At 48.3% G+C, this 16,964-nt stretch overlaps 2 protein-coding genes across 3 annotated transcripts; both read right to left on the minus strand.

Annotated features, from left to right (window-relative positions):
- Positions 1 to 1,399: 1,399 nt before the first annotated feature.
- qser1 (glutamine and serine rich 1) lies at positions 1,400 to 11,260 on the minus strand. 2 transcript variants are annotated; one of them, XM_011619091.2, is made up of 13 exons: positions 10,640 to 11,260; positions 8,604 to 8,713; positions 7,954 to 8,088; positions 4,500 to 7,679; positions 4,072 to 4,364; positions 3,871 to 3,987; positions 3,612 to 3,745; positions 3,362 to 3,543; positions 3,141 to 3,278; positions 2,950 to 3,047; positions 2,726 to 2,872; positions 2,493 to 2,588; positions 1,400 to 2,398 (listed from the first exon to the last, which is right to left on the minus strand). In XM_011619091.2, the coding sequence occupies exons 1-13, from the start codon at positions 10,747 to 10,749 to the stop codon at positions 2,258 to 2,260; spliced, it is 4,881 nt and encodes a 1,626-aa protein (XP_011617393.2). In that variant the 5' UTR covers positions 10,750 to 11,260; the 3' UTR covers positions 1,400 to 2,257. The 2 variants fall into 2 exon arrangements, with proteins under 2 accessions (XP_011617393.2, XP_003977915.3); XM_003977866.3 differs by having other exon boundaries at positions 7,954 to 8,091.
- Positions 11,261 to 11,387: 127 nt separating this feature from the next.
- Positions 11,388 to 15,128, minus strand: prrg4 (proline rich Gla (G-carboxyglutamic acid) 4 (transmembrane)). The gene is made up of 8 exons (XM_011619094.2): positions 15,045 to 15,128; positions 14,755 to 14,967; positions 14,560 to 14,673; positions 13,729 to 13,892; positions 13,611 to 13,638; positions 13,046 to 13,184; positions 12,635 to 12,829; positions 11,388 to 12,259 (listed from the first exon to the last, which is right to left on the minus strand). The coding sequence occupies exons 3-8, from the start codon at positions 14,657 to 14,659 to the stop codon at positions 12,232 to 12,234; spliced, it is 654 nt and encodes a 217-aa protein (XP_011617396.1). The 5' UTR covers positions 14,660 to 14,673; positions 14,755 to 14,967; positions 15,045 to 15,128; the 3' UTR covers positions 11,388 to 12,231.
- Positions 15,129 to 16,964: the final 1,836 nt, after the last annotated feature.

The raw sequence follows: 16,964 nt of genomic DNA on the forward strand, positions 1-16,964 counted from the left end.
GAATGCGGTTTCCCAGCAGGAAACGAGCTACGAGAGCTTCCTGCAGTCGCCATCACAAACGTCTGCAGCTTCACGTGCACATTAATCACCAGGAATTCGCTGCCTACACAAGCATCTCAGGAAGCTAAATCACCGGTGTTGGCTTCACTGTCACGTCTGAATGGAGGAAACCTGCGAGATGCAGCTGATAACCAGTGAGACTGCAGGGTGGAACTGGTTGGACTGGCCTGCAGAAGAAAGGGAGGTGGGCGAGCGACAGAGGCCGAACATACATGAGCTTCTGTTTTCTTCCTTCCTTCCCCTCCTGAGAATTTGGTGAAATTCGACCCCATAAAAACATTTGTTACGTGGGGCCTTAAATTAAATATATGTGTAGATAACCGCATATAAATGCTTCCAGCTTCCTCTTCTGCAGAGGGCCGGACAGTCCCAGTCCCACCACCACCACCCAGTCCCACCATCACCACCACCCAGTCCCACCATCATCATCCAGTCCCACCACCCAGTCCCACCATCACCATCCAGTCGCACCACCCAGTCCCACCACCACCCAGTCCCACCATCATCACCCAGTCCCACCATCATCACCCAGTCCCACCACCCAGTCCCACCATCATCACCCAGTCCCACCACCACCCAGTCCCACCACCCAGTCCCACCACCACCACCCAGTCCCACCATCATCATCCAGCACCACCACGCAGTCCCACCATCATCACCCAGTCCCACCACCACCACCCAGTCCCACCATCACCACCCAGTCCCACTATCATCCAGCACCACCACCCAGTCCCACCACCACCCAGTCCCACCACCCCCCAGTCCCACCACCCAGTCCCACCACCATCCAGTCCCACCATCACCCAGTCCCACCACCCAGTCCCACCACCATCACCCAGTCCCACCACCACCACCTTCATCTCCTCACACACAAACATCCATTCCCGGCTCACGCGTCTCCTCGCTCCCTCTCCCACTCGCTGAACAATGTGGCTCATTAAAAATTCAGGGCTTTCACGTGGGGAGCAGATGCCGGGTATCTGTCTCCCGGCTGTGGTCTTACTGGAATCCCACACGGCTCCAGAGGACAGTGGCGCTCCTCAGAGGCGACGCCGCTGCAGCACAGAGACACTTTTGTCTGCGAGGAGCCGCCGCTCACTTCTGCATCACGGCGGGGACAGTTATATTTTATTCATCGGCCTCGCTCAATAATCCAGCGTCTGCGTGAAATAGTTTGGTCATGAGGGCACGTCTAACCTCCCCCCACTGAAATATGAGGTTTAGGGTAGCCCCAGTGGAACCACCTGAGGGCAGATTACTGGAGTTATTCTTACTCCTTCCTCCCGACGGTGCTACAGGAAACACTGACGAGAAGAAAAAAATCCTAACAAAGCAGAAAGAAAACTAAGACATGCAGCAGTTTATTTACAAAAAGCACCTGGAAGAACACACACGTGTCTGACAGCAAGAAAGGTGGAACCCATTTCACTGGGAACAGTCATAAACAAGAGGCAGCAATATTTAGTGAAAAATATAGATCTTTGTTGCAAAATGTAGGTGGTGTATGCAAAGACGTAGAAAGATGGTCTGTTCATTTCATCTTATCCTCATACAAGTGGAGGACAACCCAAAATATAAGAAAAGGAATAAAAAGAAGCACCAGTCTGCATCGTTCAGCAAAAGGATGTTGAATTGAAACCACAGTATAGAGATTAGATGCAGAATATTAAAACTAAGTTCTCTTCAGGAGAAACGCTGCAGAACCACCTTCCCTCCTTTTGATTTATACAAAATGTACATTTTACACCAGCTGGCACACATTAAAAGGGTTTTTATCTAAAAGGTTATTTATAATGTATAGATTTTTTTTACTTTTACAATAATTAGACTCTTGTACACGTGAACTGACGTATTAGATGACAAAAGCTTATATCAACTCTATAAATTTTATGTCCTATACTGGGTCATTTCTACTTTATGATCTGTCATTTAACTAAAAAATAAAACAAATATATAAATCTACACAAAAGGTCCTAAAGGCTGAAAAATTTAACTATAAAAACTTACAAAAGACTTGGAGTAAAATTAGGTGAAAGTCTTTGTGATTGAAGTCCTCCTCTTCCGACGTTCTCCTGGTCAATGTTTGTCCCCCCCGGACTCTTTAGGCCCCGGACGAGTCAGTCCACACTGCAAGAGGAGAGCCACTGCACTCTTCTGCCGGTCACGGTGAGCCAGGCACTCTTCTGGTCGATGCAGATCATTGGCAGGCCTGCTGCACTTGATTGATCAGCTCCCCAAAGCGATCAAAGAGCCCCTCGACCCAAGCCCCGTTCTGCAGACACTTCTGGACCGTCTCCATCTGCCCCAGTTCTCCCGCATGCACCCGGAGAGACGCAATCTGCGGGGAGACCAAACAGAGAGACAATGGATTGAAACCAAGGACTCAAGCGGATCAAAGTGTAGTGCAGCACGCAGGTGTGTGACAGACCCACCTCATCCTTACACATTAGGTAAGTGTGATACTTGTAATGCTGCAGCGAGTGGTACAAAGAAAACCACTGTGTTCTCTGCTGGTCCACTGTATACTCCTAAAAGAGGACAATCACAGACAATCAAAGAATGTCTCCCTGATATTTGAAAACATAAACTGATGTCACATACAATTAAAACTAAGAGACGCCACGACTCCCCCTGCTGGACATTTCTCGCAATCACAGGGTCTCACCTGTGGCACTTTGTTTGGCATCTTGTAAGGCTTCATGGTTTTCTTGTTGTAGGCTTTCCCACTGAGCCGCACTTTAAAGGCTGGAGTTTCTCCATCTTTCTTTAGTTCGGTCACCACTGAGATCTCAGGAAAGTTGTCTAGGGCTGTCTGGAAGGGGCAGAGAACAGGTTTAATAATGGCTCCCGACACTCATCAATAACACTCATATTTCATTAAAGGCACACCTTTAGGACCTGGCCTATGTGTAGTTTGTGGAGCAGGCGTTTCCTGTTGTCAGTAATCATCCCATCAACCCTCTTCATATGTGGCAACAGCAGCTCGTCTACAGACAGGCCAGCATGTCAACTTAATTACTGTATTTTAGATTTTGCATTATCAAACCAGTAGGTCGGGACCAAAAAGTCAATTCACTCACCGTTTGCTCGTTCGAGTGCTGTTACAAGATCTTCGTCCAAGGCAATGCTGATAAGGAGCTCCACAAAGCTCTTGAAGGTTTCCTTCATGGTTCGGGTGTTGAGGAACCGTGAAGCAAACGGTACCGCAGGGTTTAACTCTAAGTACGAGCACAGGAGAGAAGCAGCTTATCACCAAAGGTATGAAATTAACCGAGTGAAACGGCAAAAAATAAATGCTTACCATCTTCTTCTCCACCTTCTTCTGCAGAGGATCCAGAGGCAGCGAACTCCTCTTTCCATTTCCTCCTCTTCTTTGGTGGAGGTTCCGTCCTGGCTTTGAGCTGTTTAGGTCGGGGCCTTTGGCTCTGGGACACAGAGGACGGCGCGGCTGTCAAACCCAGCAGGGTTTTCATCTGAACCCCCCTAGGAGCCAAAAGAGAAACCGTCAGCCCATCTAAAACAGCCAACCCCCCCCCCCCCCACACACACACCTCAGAGAATTCATGGGTTTGCAGCGTGGCTTCCGACTGCAGAGTCTCACGTACTCCCTTTTGTTAACTGTGTCCAGGAACTTGACATACACCCTTTGGTACATGGCCTTGGCATCACCGAAATACCCAAGGTACTGCAGGAACAACGGAAACAAAACTTTCATTGGGAATTTTCATTCCCAACAGGAAGTTGTGACGACACCAGCAGCCAAACTCAACCGGGAACTAAAGCTCGTAATGGACACCAGTGCAGGCTTACGCTGTTGGTGGCTGAGAAGACCCTCTTTCCATCTCTTAATTCGGGCACAAATTTCTGCAGCAGAGCCTTCTGAACTTTCCAGATGGCTGGAGGTTCGCTGCCCCCTTTCATCGTCACCTGGACACACAGGTGAACAAATATGGGTCCGCCCGACACAGGCAAACACCTGTCATTCACCGCACAGCGCGTTCCTGGACGTACCTTCAGGATGTCGATGTCCTCGTTCCTCACAACAAACTCATCTCTCTCCCGGTACATCCCCTCTCCCCCGCTGTCCGACAGCTCTTCATCGGTCAGTCCCTCGATGGCCACCGTCTTCAACCGCACGGCTAGCTGAGCGGGCAGATTGTCTTTGGGCTCGTCTTTGGCTGCAAACGAGGTTCCTCCTGAGATGATGCTGCTGGCCTGTGGAGGACTCGTCATCTGTGGCAAACAGCCCTTGGTGACGGCGCGCAGTTGTTCTGCTTTCATCAGAGAAACGGGCAACTGGTTATCTGAGGAAGTGGTTGAGAACAAAAGGAAAAGAGAGTGTTTGTAGCACAACACGTCAGCCCTTAAACCGAGGTTTGACTCTTTTTTTACTCAATCCAGGGACACTTGACCCCCAGACCTCAGACGGCTCTCGTTACCTGTCTTGTTTTTATGATCCGAAGACTCGTCCAGAGCTGAAAGAGCTGAGCTGATGCTGTTTCTCAGAGCCTGGTTCCTCCCTGTGTTCTCTTCTTCATCTGAACTGAACGACGGCAGAGTCTCCAAGTTCTTCTGCAGATCTTCATCCAGACGTTTCGGTTGGCAGCTGCCCCCTTGAGTGTCCTGGGCTAGCAAAGGTGGGGGGAGGGTCTGCAGCTTGTTAGGCAAAGCGGCGCTGGGACACGGCGGTGGTTTGGACACGGTGCAGGGCTTTTTCTGGCGGCTGAAGATCCGTGTGGGACTTGGTGAGTATTGCTGTTTGGGTCCAAACTTGATAAAGTCCAGGAAGGAGCCGATGAAGCCCGTCTTGACCTCCGGCTGTTTCTCCTCCACTTCGCGGATCTTCTGCCTGACTCTCTCCTGCTGCAGGCAGCCATCGTAGGCGCCGTGGGAGGAGGACGGCGAGCCGATATCGCTGCCCCTGGAGTTTTGCCTCTTTGCCTGCCCGCGCTTGTTGGACCTGGCCTGGCCAGTATCGTCCTCGGGTCCAGCTGGTTTGGTCGAGGCCTTGGACCGAGCCTTCTTCTTGGAAAAATCTTCACCGCCGTCGGTGTGGTTATCTTCTGTTTTGACACACTGTGCATGTCCTTTGATTCTGTTTGGGAAGCCGGACGGGTCATACACCTGCCCGGTTAGATGAAAGTCGTTCTCCGAGCTCACTCCATCCTCATTTGTGTCCAGTTCCGAGCTGCTGTTGGGGTGAAGAGACTGACCGTGACAATCGGAGCCCATCTGGGTGCCGTTTAGAGCTATGGGGTGGGAGTTGGCGACGCCTGGATGTTGTGATGAAGAGAAACTGGGTGACATATGCCTTAAATCCACAGTGTGGAAGTGACTCTTAGAATCAGCTGTGCTTGGCATCACCATGTCAGCCTCAGCAGAAGACGTCGCTTTGGCAAAGTCTTGTGGTGTGACGCCGCAGGCTGCAACGGTGGCAGCCAGGATGTCGTCCACATTGGATAAAATGTTTCTGTCATCTCCCAGCAGGATGGATTCAGGGAAGCAGATGGAGTTGAGGGAGAAGTTGTTCTTGGCATCGTTGGTCTGCTGACTAGTCTGGTGGCTGTAGTGACATTTAGAGGAATCGGGACACCCGGAGGTGGACACAGACGCCGCAGGGTTCTGAAGTTCTCGATCCATGTGAAGATATTGAACCGGTCCCACGTCTTGGACCGGCTGGATGTTCTGCACCACCTTTGCGTTGTCACCATTGTGAATTAGAGGTTGAGGCAGAAGAATCATTTGATTATGCTCAAGGAGAACCTGACTGCTGGGGACAGCAATAAACTGGGTGTGAGCAGGAGCGGCCTGGCTCTGGTCACCCTGCTGGTTCTGTTGATGTGGTTCTGGAGATTTCAGCTCAAGCGGGTGCTGCTTGAGCTGCTCTGGGCTGAGGGGGACAAGTGACGGGATCATTTCGTTTGAGTTTGTCATTTTTATGGCGGTGCTTTCTTGCTCGGTGGTACCGCTCAGCTGAACCTGTTGTTGGCCCTTTATCAGCGCTACATTCGTGTGACCCGCTCCGATGAGCTGCTCGTCTGAGCGCGAGCTGCTTCGGATGACGCTTTGGGTTTTGTGATGATCTTCCATTTTTGAAACCACGTAGATTATGTTGTTGTGAATGGACAGGTTACTGGCTGCAGCGGTGACCTGGTGAAGAGATTCTAGATCCTGAATTGGAAGCTGCTCCAGTTTATCTTTTGCCTCTTGTATTAGGTTCTCATTGGTCTGTAAGGCTTGAGCAGGAGAAGAGTAGGCAGGCAACGAGGAAGCTAACACATACTTATGGGACTGCTGAGCCAATGTGTCGTGGAGCTTACCTCCTGCAGAGCACTGTATCAGGCCGTAGTCCTGGGAAGAGTTTGAGGTGGGGTGACTGTGCAGGCATGTAGGTGGATAAGAGGGAAGGGACTGGTTGAGAGGCCGTCCTGCGATGTAGCTCTGAGACCGCGTCGCTGTAACTTGGGACTGCGTGGTGAAGGACACATTTGAAGGACCCTGAGAGTGGGAAGCGGGGTAGCTCTCAGCGAGGTTCCCCTGACATAAACCCCGAACCTGGGCTCCGTAGTGGAGCTCCTCCCCCTGGTTGAGCCCAGGAGTAGAGGAGTAAATAAGAGTCTGTGTAACGGACGCCACATGTTCAGACTGGATGGAGAGGGGAGGCAGTGTTTTGTAAAGGGGGGGCAGCTTGTCTGCTGTGTCATGAGCAGGCTGGGGCTGAGTGGGGGGGGTCATGTAGTTCTGAGTAAGGCTGCTAGACAATAAGCTGGCAAGCTGGACCGACTGCTGATTAGCAATGACTGAATTCTGCTTCTGTACCTGGGAATACTGTTCAGGAGAATCTCTTGTGTGATCCTGAGAGTGGGGGAGACCCTCCTCACCCGCAGGAGGATGAGGAGCAGCTTTGGTGGAACCGTCTTCAGCCGCTGACAAAGAAGAGGACGAATAAGCTTGGGTCACTGAGTCCGTTTTGGGTTGCGAAGCACCACCGACATCTTGTGAAGACTGTGGTTCTGTGGAAGGACTGCAGGACACCGTGTTCTGACTGGTCGGGCCCTGCTGATAGGATACATCCACTTCACCGCCGGGGCCAAAGAACCCCTGTAAGGAGTGCTCCGAACTGGGCATTTGTTCAGAAGCCGTAATGCTGCTGGAAGGCCTCTGGTGGTGTTTGATGACACTACATTCACGCTGAAGAGCCCTTTCAATAGAGCTGGATAACACTGTGGCCCCATAAGGCTGCGCGGTACCGTGAGAGGCAGACAGGTTCGAAGGCAGCAGGAGGTGCGGAGCCGACTCTTGGGCCGAGCGGTACGTGGACGACTGAATGGGCAGAGCCGAGCCCCACGTCGGGGAGGACAGGTGGTTGAAGGCCAGCGCGGCGGGGAGCACCGTCTGGCTGGGTTTGATATGGAGGAGCGGGTCGTGGTGAGAAAACAGGCCGTTCGTGGAGGTGCTGAAGGCGGGATCTGGGGCCGCCAGAGGAGAGTTGGTGGTGTAACTCCTGGAGGCGTAGGTACCAGTGTGCTGGTAGGTGGACAGGGCAGCGGGAGAGGGAAAGGTGGCAGCAGAAGGCAGGGCACCGGTTAGATAAAGCTCCGTGGTGGACGTGTTGCTGCCTGGATCGTACAGATAATAAAATCACAAGATGGTAAACAAGCAGGTTTAAACGAGGCATTTTTTTAAAAATCGGTATATGCAAAAGATAAAAAGGGTGACATAGATCCATTACTGCTCGGGTCCGTTAGATTTAGGAATTACAATAGGAATAATTCCCAGTTATTAAATGTTCTTCTTCTACTGGGGTTCCTCTTTGATATGATCATCAATGCCAACAATATTTGGCAGCCAATATTCATTTTAAAGACCCTGAAGAAGAAGGCGCGCTCTCACCAGTAGTCCATGATGGTGGTCTGAAAGGAGGAAGCAGTGAGGCACTAACAGGACCGGTCTGAAGACTTCTCGTCTCCATGGCTGAAAGGAAGCTCATGATTGAGGTCTCCGAAGTGTTGCTGCTTGAATCAAGTGCTGCTGACAGCAAAAAAATGGAAAATAACATGAGGGGAAGACGTAAATGAGCAAACAGCCCGATTATGGTCGGCCATTAGATTAGACTCGACGTTAGTTTTACTGCAGGTGGACGAGCAATAAAAAGCAGTTTAGCTTCTACCCACAAGTGCAAAAGGAGCAGCAAGTGCAGATATAATAATAAGTAATAGATGCACTGTATGCATTAAACTGAGACCCCCACGACATCATTTCATGACACATGATGATGATGATGATGATGTAATCCAGTGAAGACACAAGTATCTCCATTTCTCCTTTGCTGTTGACGCCTGGCCAGGAGCCAGTGTGTTTGTCTTACACACAGAGGGATGTGTTCACGTTGGCATATTTACTGACATTAACGAACATTTGGCCGCTTCCTCCAGTGGTTTTACATCAGGCACTGAAATGGGAGGCATCTTAAAAATTTGAGGCCTTAAAAAAAACCTGTTGCCACGGTTCCCGTTTGACTGTGTCCAGCATGGAAAACTGACCTGCAGATGCATTAAGGTGGGATGTAGTGTACATGGGAAGCTGGTGTGCAGAGTTGTAGCTCTGCCTCTGTAGGAGCTCCGGATCGAGGTGGGCTGCACCATAACTGGAGCTGGAAATGAAGAAGGACAAATCACAGGCTGCACGACTCAGGGAGCGACCTGTTGGCTTCAACTGCAGCACTGTGTTGGAGCCATTTAGGACAGTTTGATCCACTAATGCCGGTCCAACCCCACGAGCTGTGGTCAGAAACCAAAACGTCCCGCGGGACTCGTTTAGAGACGACGCGGCCGTGCTCGGGATGGAGAAGCAGCAACGACGATATCAGGTTTGCTAATGATTAATAAACGTGGACGAGGTGAAAGTGTGTCATCTGACTCTTTATGGTCCCTTTAACACACACACACACACACACCCCCCCCCCCACCCACACACACACACACACACACACACACACACCCCACCCCCCCCCCACACACACACACACACACAGCTTTCCCAGCTCTTCTCCAACATGAACAGCCGATCATATTCCTGACGCTGACATTTTGTTTAGGTTGACACATAACAGGAGGTTGAACCTGAATAATGTGATATTATTGTGATATTATTGTGTTATTATTGTGTTATTCGCCACGTCGTGTGGTCGATGCATGTCGCCCGTTGCAACAGTGTTGCAGACCAACTACAGTGTTACAGACCAACTACAGGGTTGCAGACCAACTACAGGGTTACAGACCAACTACAGTGTTGCAGACCAACTACAGTGTACAGTGTTGCAGACCAACTACAGGGTTCCAGACCAACTACAGTGTTGCAGACCAACTACAGGGTTCCAGACCAACTACAGTGTACAGTGTTGCAGACCAACTACAGGGTTGCAGACCAACTACAGGGTTGCAGACCAACTACAGTGTACAGTGTTGCAGACCAACTACAGGGTTGCAGACCAACTACAGGGTTGCAGACCAACTACAGTGTACAGTGTTGCAGACCAACTACAGGGTTGCAGACCAACTACAGGGTTCCAGACCAACTACAGTGTACAGTGTTGCAGACCAACTACAGGGTTCCAGACCAACTACAGTGTACAGTGTTGCAGACCAACTACAGGGTTCCAGACCAACTACAGTGTACAGTGTTGCAGACCAACTACAGGGTTGCAGACCAACTACAGGGTTGCAGACCAACTACAGTGTACAGTGTTGCAGACCAACTACAGGGTTCCAGACCAACTACAGTGGGACCAGGAGCTGCGGGAGAACCCGACCAATTGTTTCTTGCACATAAACAAGAATCCGTCCTCACACAGCTGTCAAGTCTTTGAGGGTTTTAAAAATGGCATTCTAGTATTCTAGTAATAATTTTTCCTCTGTCTGTGATAATACTGCATTTGAAATGGACAGACTCGAGGTCAACAGCTGACTGATGGTTATATCTAATGAATTTTAGGATTTTTATTTAGACTCTGACAGAATGTAACATGACGAACGATCCAAATATAAACAACTCCGATCCAGCATGTAGCCTCTCCAGGAGCTAACTAGGTGAACATGGGTTAAGAGTTGCTTTAGAAACCACATTATATGCACATACATCGTCTCTTTGCACCACAGCCATAGATTCAGGTGGCACAACAAACGTGATTAGCATTAGTAGCAACGTTTGATTAATTACCTTTCGCATTTAACATTAAAGAGCACCTGTGGATCAAAAACGGAGTAAAGCTTTTCCCGAGTTGGCTGTGTGTCGGCTTTAGTTCGGGGAAGAATCACAAAATCACCCGTAGTTTGCACAGAACTACGTCTGCACGGGTTTTCTGCAGGCACCTGGTGCTAACCAACATTAGCCAGAAGGGACACATGAACGCTCTGAAGATTCCGCCAAGTTTAAAGCCTCGACAACTCCTCAAATTCGGAGAAAATTTAATTCCTGCACAGTTGCGACGGGCACCAACTGTGCTTCGCTGAAGGAGTAAAAGCAGAGCCTCCATCCCCGACACTCTTTCCCGGAAGCTGCCCGCTCCTTCCTCCCCTACCTTGGCTTGACACTAGCGGTGCTGCGGTCATAGGCCCAAGAAGCGACGGTCTGTGCTGGTGGAGCCAGCGCGTCCGCGAAGCTTGAGCTCGGGTAGTCCCCGTCCATCATCCGGTGAGAGATTCACTTCCCGGACGGAGCTTCGCGGAGCAGCGGGCACACATCGTAGCAGCCCGGGGTCCACCCCACCGACCCGAGCAGGCAGTTCCGTCTCAGCGCTCCGCACAGCCGGGAAAGCCGCAGCGAAGCTGCGCGATATCCAGTTTAAAAATGCACTTTTTCGGCCTTCGGAGGTGGGCTCGATGTTGCCTTCTGTCCCGTCACGGAGCCGTGCACAGCCTGCATGGTTTCACGTCCCCATGTTAGTGGATTTCCCAGGATGCACCGCAGACTCCGGCTGGAGTTTCGTAGTTTATCTTCTTCCCGCAGAAAACTCCGTTTCTCCCACCTGCGTGGCGGATCTTGGTAATGAAAGAAGCTGCCCTTCACCGTAGCCATTTCTGTAATATTTAGACTTGGATTTTCATCCTTCTCGGACCTCAAATGAATTTTCTACATGTAGTTCGGTGTTTGTGGTTTTTGGGTTTATGAAAATGACGCATGTCACCTTTGTTCTGCAGACTGAGGTTGTGCTTCAGTAAAGAAATCCCACCTGCACCTAATTTACACTTTTTAAATCCCGAATATTTTACATGCTGAACCACACTTATTTTGCCAAAACCAACACAAACACAGATGGAAAATGAAATTGGGGAAAAAATACTTTTATTAAACACTTGAGATTCATTTGATTAACTCATTTCCAAATGATCATAAATAAGCTGGAGCTCCCACCAATATAACAATTGGAATTGTGGTTATTAAAATACACTAAACTTCTCAACTCTTCCCAATCGAATCCCAGCTGAGACGGACGCTCCGTAACAACTGGTCTCGGTCGCTGAGGCACAATAACCAAAGCTATAATGTTAATTTTATGTAATTATCCTTCAACGCAAACTCAGCATTCAACCTCAGCCCTTTATAGCACATTTATTAAAATCCACAAAGAGGTGAAAACATTTGCACATTTTTGAAGGATTTCAAGTAAAAGATGATCTAAAAATAAAAGAACAAAGCTGGGAGGTAACATCAAAACATTAAGCTTAAAAACCTCTCCTTAATATATATTTACAACCATCTTGGCCACAAAGCATTTTGTCATTCAGCTACATTATACGTATTACTGTCCTCTTTAATCTCCCCCTCAGCTGTGTCGACAGAGCGATTCCAACGACTCATTATCGGCTGTAGCTTAAAAATGATAAAGATTTCTTCATATTCACGCGGATGAAAAGCAGCAAAGTAGACAGAGGTCTGATGTGCTCACAAAGGCATCAATCTATCAACATAATTAAGAGATCCAACCACAAAACCACACTGTGGCAAGTACAAATTCAAAAGGAGGATTAATATATCTTCTGGTAAAGAAATTCCATCCACGTTCAAAAAGCTTCCGTGTAAAAAGGAGAAAAGTTGTTCCACAAGGCAAAAAGGCACCATCTTCTGATGATCCAAGACCTCGCAAAGGTAGGTGTAAATGTCCTGGAGGTTCTATCGCCGAACACTTCCGGTTCGTGAGCTGAAAAGGGGAAAAGACGTTATCCTCCGTCACGGGACAGATGCATCACACTCGTACTCATGCCTACATTTGCGTGACACCCTAAAAATGATCGCCTCCATCTGAGTGTAGCAGGACAACTGAAGCTCACGGCGGTGCTGTGCATATGCCACCCAGAAAATACCTCATCTAAATTTACCCAAAGATGGAGCGCCTCAACTCCTTGTTTCTTCCTTGTTGATAGCAAACATCCTTGTTTTTTGATTCAACTTTCTTTGGTGTACAGTAACTGGAACAAGGACCAAATTCCAGTGAGAACCAAAGGTCCAGCTGTGAGCATAGCTTGTTAAAGCTGTGCAGGTAAACGTAGCGACTAAGACACGCGTGCGGACATACCCAGGATAGGGGGGAGGGGGGGCATCGTGCTGTCCACTCTTAGCAATGGCTTCCTCATAGGACGGCAGTCCGATGGGGTCATTTACTTCCAACGGCGGCTGGGATGCAGGTGGGCGCACAGGCTGTAAGGACACCTCCTCCAGCCGCCGCATTATCAAAGAGGCGTTGCTCCTCCTGGGTCGAGCCCGAATGGAACTGTGACAGACACGAGAAGCTTCAGGTCTGGTGAAGTGTTTTATCAGTTTATTCTGTGAACTAGACGCTACACCTGGCAGGGTAAGAGAACATAATCTGTAAATACTGCCATAAATAAATATACAGGTTTATATCTGCACCGAGGATAACCGGTATTTTCCCAGGCAGCAGTGTACTGCAACAGGTCAACTTAGCAATAAAGACCTCCTCACTTGCCTTGAACGGCCCAGGTTGTCCTTCCATTTGACTTGACAGAAATACCAGATCAGGAGGCCAGCAACAATGATGACTATTCCAGCCACAATCAGTCCCACCAGGAGGGAGGTCACGTCAACCGGGCCTGGCTTGTCATGCTCTGTGGATTATGAGCCCATCAGCAAGCTGAGGTCTTGCCTACACAATAACCCTAAAAACCTCATAATGATCCTAAATCATAAATTTGACACGTTCAAATCTTAAATTTATGTCATATGTAAACGCCTCAAACCCACATACAGCACTTCCACTCGGGAACACTCAGTTCTACTGGCAACTGTCTCATTCCTGTTGAGCAGGGCAATCAACAAAAATTGTAAGGAAATGAAAAAGAGAAGAGAAACTTACCATTGACAGAGGTGTAATTACACACTTATGTTGCATATACACTTAACATTTAAGGTCAAAAAAATCAATTAGTGGTAGTTGAATTGTTGGAAAAACGGGTTTGAAACACACCAGCTTCAGAACAGCCAAGTTTGTATGTACACAGGTGTACACAAGTAAAATAAATGGTTTTTCTTACCTTGAATGTATTCCTTCCAAAAAGCATCCTGAAAAGGTTAAAAAACCCCAAAAGTACATTAATGTGCGACATAGGAAAATGTGTCCAGCCCTGACAGTGATACCAGTGGTCACTCAACTGTGGCTGGGATGTTCTCGAACACCTCTCTGGCTTCCTCGTAGTTGCAAACCTCCTCGTAACACTCCCTCTCCAGATTTCCAGGAACGAAAAGCTCAAAGTCAAACCGGTTTAGCAGCAGCCTACGGCCCAGGAATGAGCTAGCATCACCTTCATCCACAAACACTGAAAAGGGTGTCAGAAAAAGCAGAGGTCAGCCGACACGTGTAAAAGGTGCATCCCGTCGCGTTCTGTCCAGTTCGGCTGGGTTTCTCTGCAGCAGGCATTAAGCAGATAAACCACTATTTCTGTTGCCAAGACAACAGAAGCATCACATTTACACACACATCTGGATGTACAGTGTTCATCATTTTAGATTTAAAGTGAAATGCTACATGAATACATTGTAGACATTCAGGGGTTATTGATTGTTCACCTTATTTACCTTTTTAATATCTGGAGCTAATTTTAGATTTTAAACTTGTAGCAGAATGATGACAAGAGTGTGTTTAAATAAATTGTGATCCAAAGCACCACAAGACTATTTATTATTTCCTTATTAAGTTGATCAAAACCAGACTCTGTATGTATTATCTATCTGGGAACAAGAGATCAGCCCATAAAATCACCTGAGGAGACAAGACAGAAATCAAAGGACTGAAAATACATGTGAGAAAACCCTCAAAGCAAAACTAACAAACCTACAAAACACACTTTCGAAGTTTTGTTGCTTCCCTTTTCATATAGTTGAAAGGAGGCCGCTCCTCATCCATAACACCCACTATTTATAGATTTATTAATATTCCAGTTATCAATACATTAGAGAGTCTGTTCATACAGAACACACCGTTACCTCGCGGGTGGTTCGCGGTCTGCTGCGCGGACTTCACTCTCCTCACGCAGGCCGGCTCGCCGCGAGACAGCAGCAGGAGCGCGAGCACACAAAACAACATGGTGACGCGTGCACCTGCGTGTCGAGAGCAGGTGTGACGTTAATTATAGAGCAGACTATGGACCAAAGCAACAGGTTTTTCCCCAAAGCACTTACTCTGCCCGCACCAACGCTCAGCCGACCACCAGACAGCTGTTTCCCACACGGACGGTGCTGAGGAGCATGTCGGGCGGGCCGCGGAGCCCAGTGCCGAGCGCAACCCGTAAAGAGAAGCTGTAGGTGGGGACGTGTTCGACGGTGGCTGGTTCCAACACAACACGTCCGGCGGTAATCACATAAACGGCTGCTTGCTTCCGTTGCTTATAGAAACTTTTAAAGAAGGGTTTAAAAGTAAAACACACGCTAAACTGTACAACTCAGGAGAACTAACCAAAGTTTTGACTGACCGAAAGGACGGTTTCACTCCAGAACTACCTGTGTAGACCCAACTAATCGAGCCCGTTTACCTGGAAACTCCGGTAGTAAGTTGCAATGTAGAACGTGGACGCTAGATGGCGCCGGAATCCACGAGAGGGAACGAGCGCCCATTGATGAACGGACGTAACGCACAATAGTCTGAATAATTTTAAGTCCTGATGTCCTCGACAGTGCTCTATTTTTAAACGTTTATTGAATTTTAAAGTGTCGTGTAGATATTGCCATAAAGTGTTCATATGGCAAAGATATTCTGTATTTCATCTTAGAGTAAAGGTGTTCTTGTTGAATTTAAAATGTTTTATAATGCGCATTTGTAGTTTGTTTTATCTTTGTCTTTGCATTATTCCTCAAATTTCAAACTTATATCAGTGTTGCATAATCTCTGGAATAGAGTCGGGAATGGCTGCGGAATAGTTTGGGCTCAGATGAGGCAAGCATGATAATCCATGCTCAACAATTTGGTCAGTGAAGCAAGACTCAATATAGGCAGCAAAACTCAGGGAAGATAAAACTGCCTGGAAAAGGATTCTTTATAATAGTGTTTATGTTTCACACTGCGAATGCACATATCTGTGCCTGAGCTTTTTGGCCAGTGTTTGTGAAAAGAAGAGATATGATGCAGCATTATCTGGTAGACTCCTGGACGGTGCTAATTGAAGAGCAGCGAGTGCACCACGTTTTTGTGTCTGGACATTATCAGAGAAATGTTGATATGAAGAGCAGGACAGGAGAGATGGGAGATTCAAGACGTTGTCAGTGGCCGTTTCCATTATTCACTGTAATCATCGTGTACAGGGGAGGAAGACGTCCCCGGACCTGAAATAATCGCTACTTTACTGTTTATTTTAAAATTAAAGACATCTGAATGACTGTTGGATAAATTAGTTTCTCATAATACAACATAAAAAGCACGGACTGTTAAAGAAAAAGAATTCTGGGCAGCATTGTGAAACATGTAGAAACAATGGCGTACATTCTGATTATGAAAACACTAAGTTAACGTACTCACTCCACATCTGCCAGATAACATGAGCTGCAGTTTAGCTCATTTGTGTTGACGATAGGAAACCACCTCTATCGGACTTTGATAAGAGATGTTCTCATCTCAGCCGTTCGTAGACAACTGCCACTTGAGGACAGCCAGAAACATAAGAAACAAAAAAGAGCCAAATGAGTGTCCAGAGGAGTCGTCATGACTACGGGGCTGGGGGAGCAGGGCGTGAGGCCTCGCCGACATTCTGCCGGGCCCCTGTCACGTTCTGTCCGCTCTGCGCCCTCTTTGGGGGTGGCTGTGAGGAGGAGAACACGTAGGACGACTTGCATGCACCTCTACAGTCGGGATGCTACAGATGTGTGGTAAACGATGACATCACTGCAAAAATGGATACCACCGAAGTGTTGCAGTGGGAACTGCGGGGCAGTAGCACTTAGTCGCCCCAAAAGGAGAAGTGAAACCATGAACTTGTGTCAGCTGGAAGAGTGGGAGGCCTTGGTGCCTCTTTCATGAACCTGTTGCATGTCAGCGGATGGTGACGCTTACGCCAACTTTGAGCTGCAACCCCCCCAGTCCACGTCTGATTAATGTGTACACCGTGTGTATACAGTGTGTGTACCGTGTGTGTACCGTGTGTGTACCGTGTGTGTACCCCTGGACAGGCCGAAGAATTCCTTTGGCATCTCTGGCCAGGTTGAACGGCTGAGGTCTTACCTGTCAGGGAGATTTCAACATGTTTTTCTTTATAACAATTCTTTTCTGATCCCTACACACACGCACGCACGCACACGCACACACCTACACACGCACGCACGCACACACACCTACACACACACCCATCAGACCCTCCAGACCCTCAACGTATAGACAACAGTTTTAATCTGTGCCTTGACAC

Source organism: Takifugu rubripes, chromosome 13, assembly GCF_901000725.2.
Source record: "Takifugu rubripes chromosome 13, fTakRub1.2, whole genome shotgun sequence".
Taxonomy (NCBI): domain Eukaryota; kingdom Metazoa; phylum Chordata; class Actinopteri; order Tetraodontiformes; family Tetraodontidae; genus Takifugu; species Takifugu rubripes.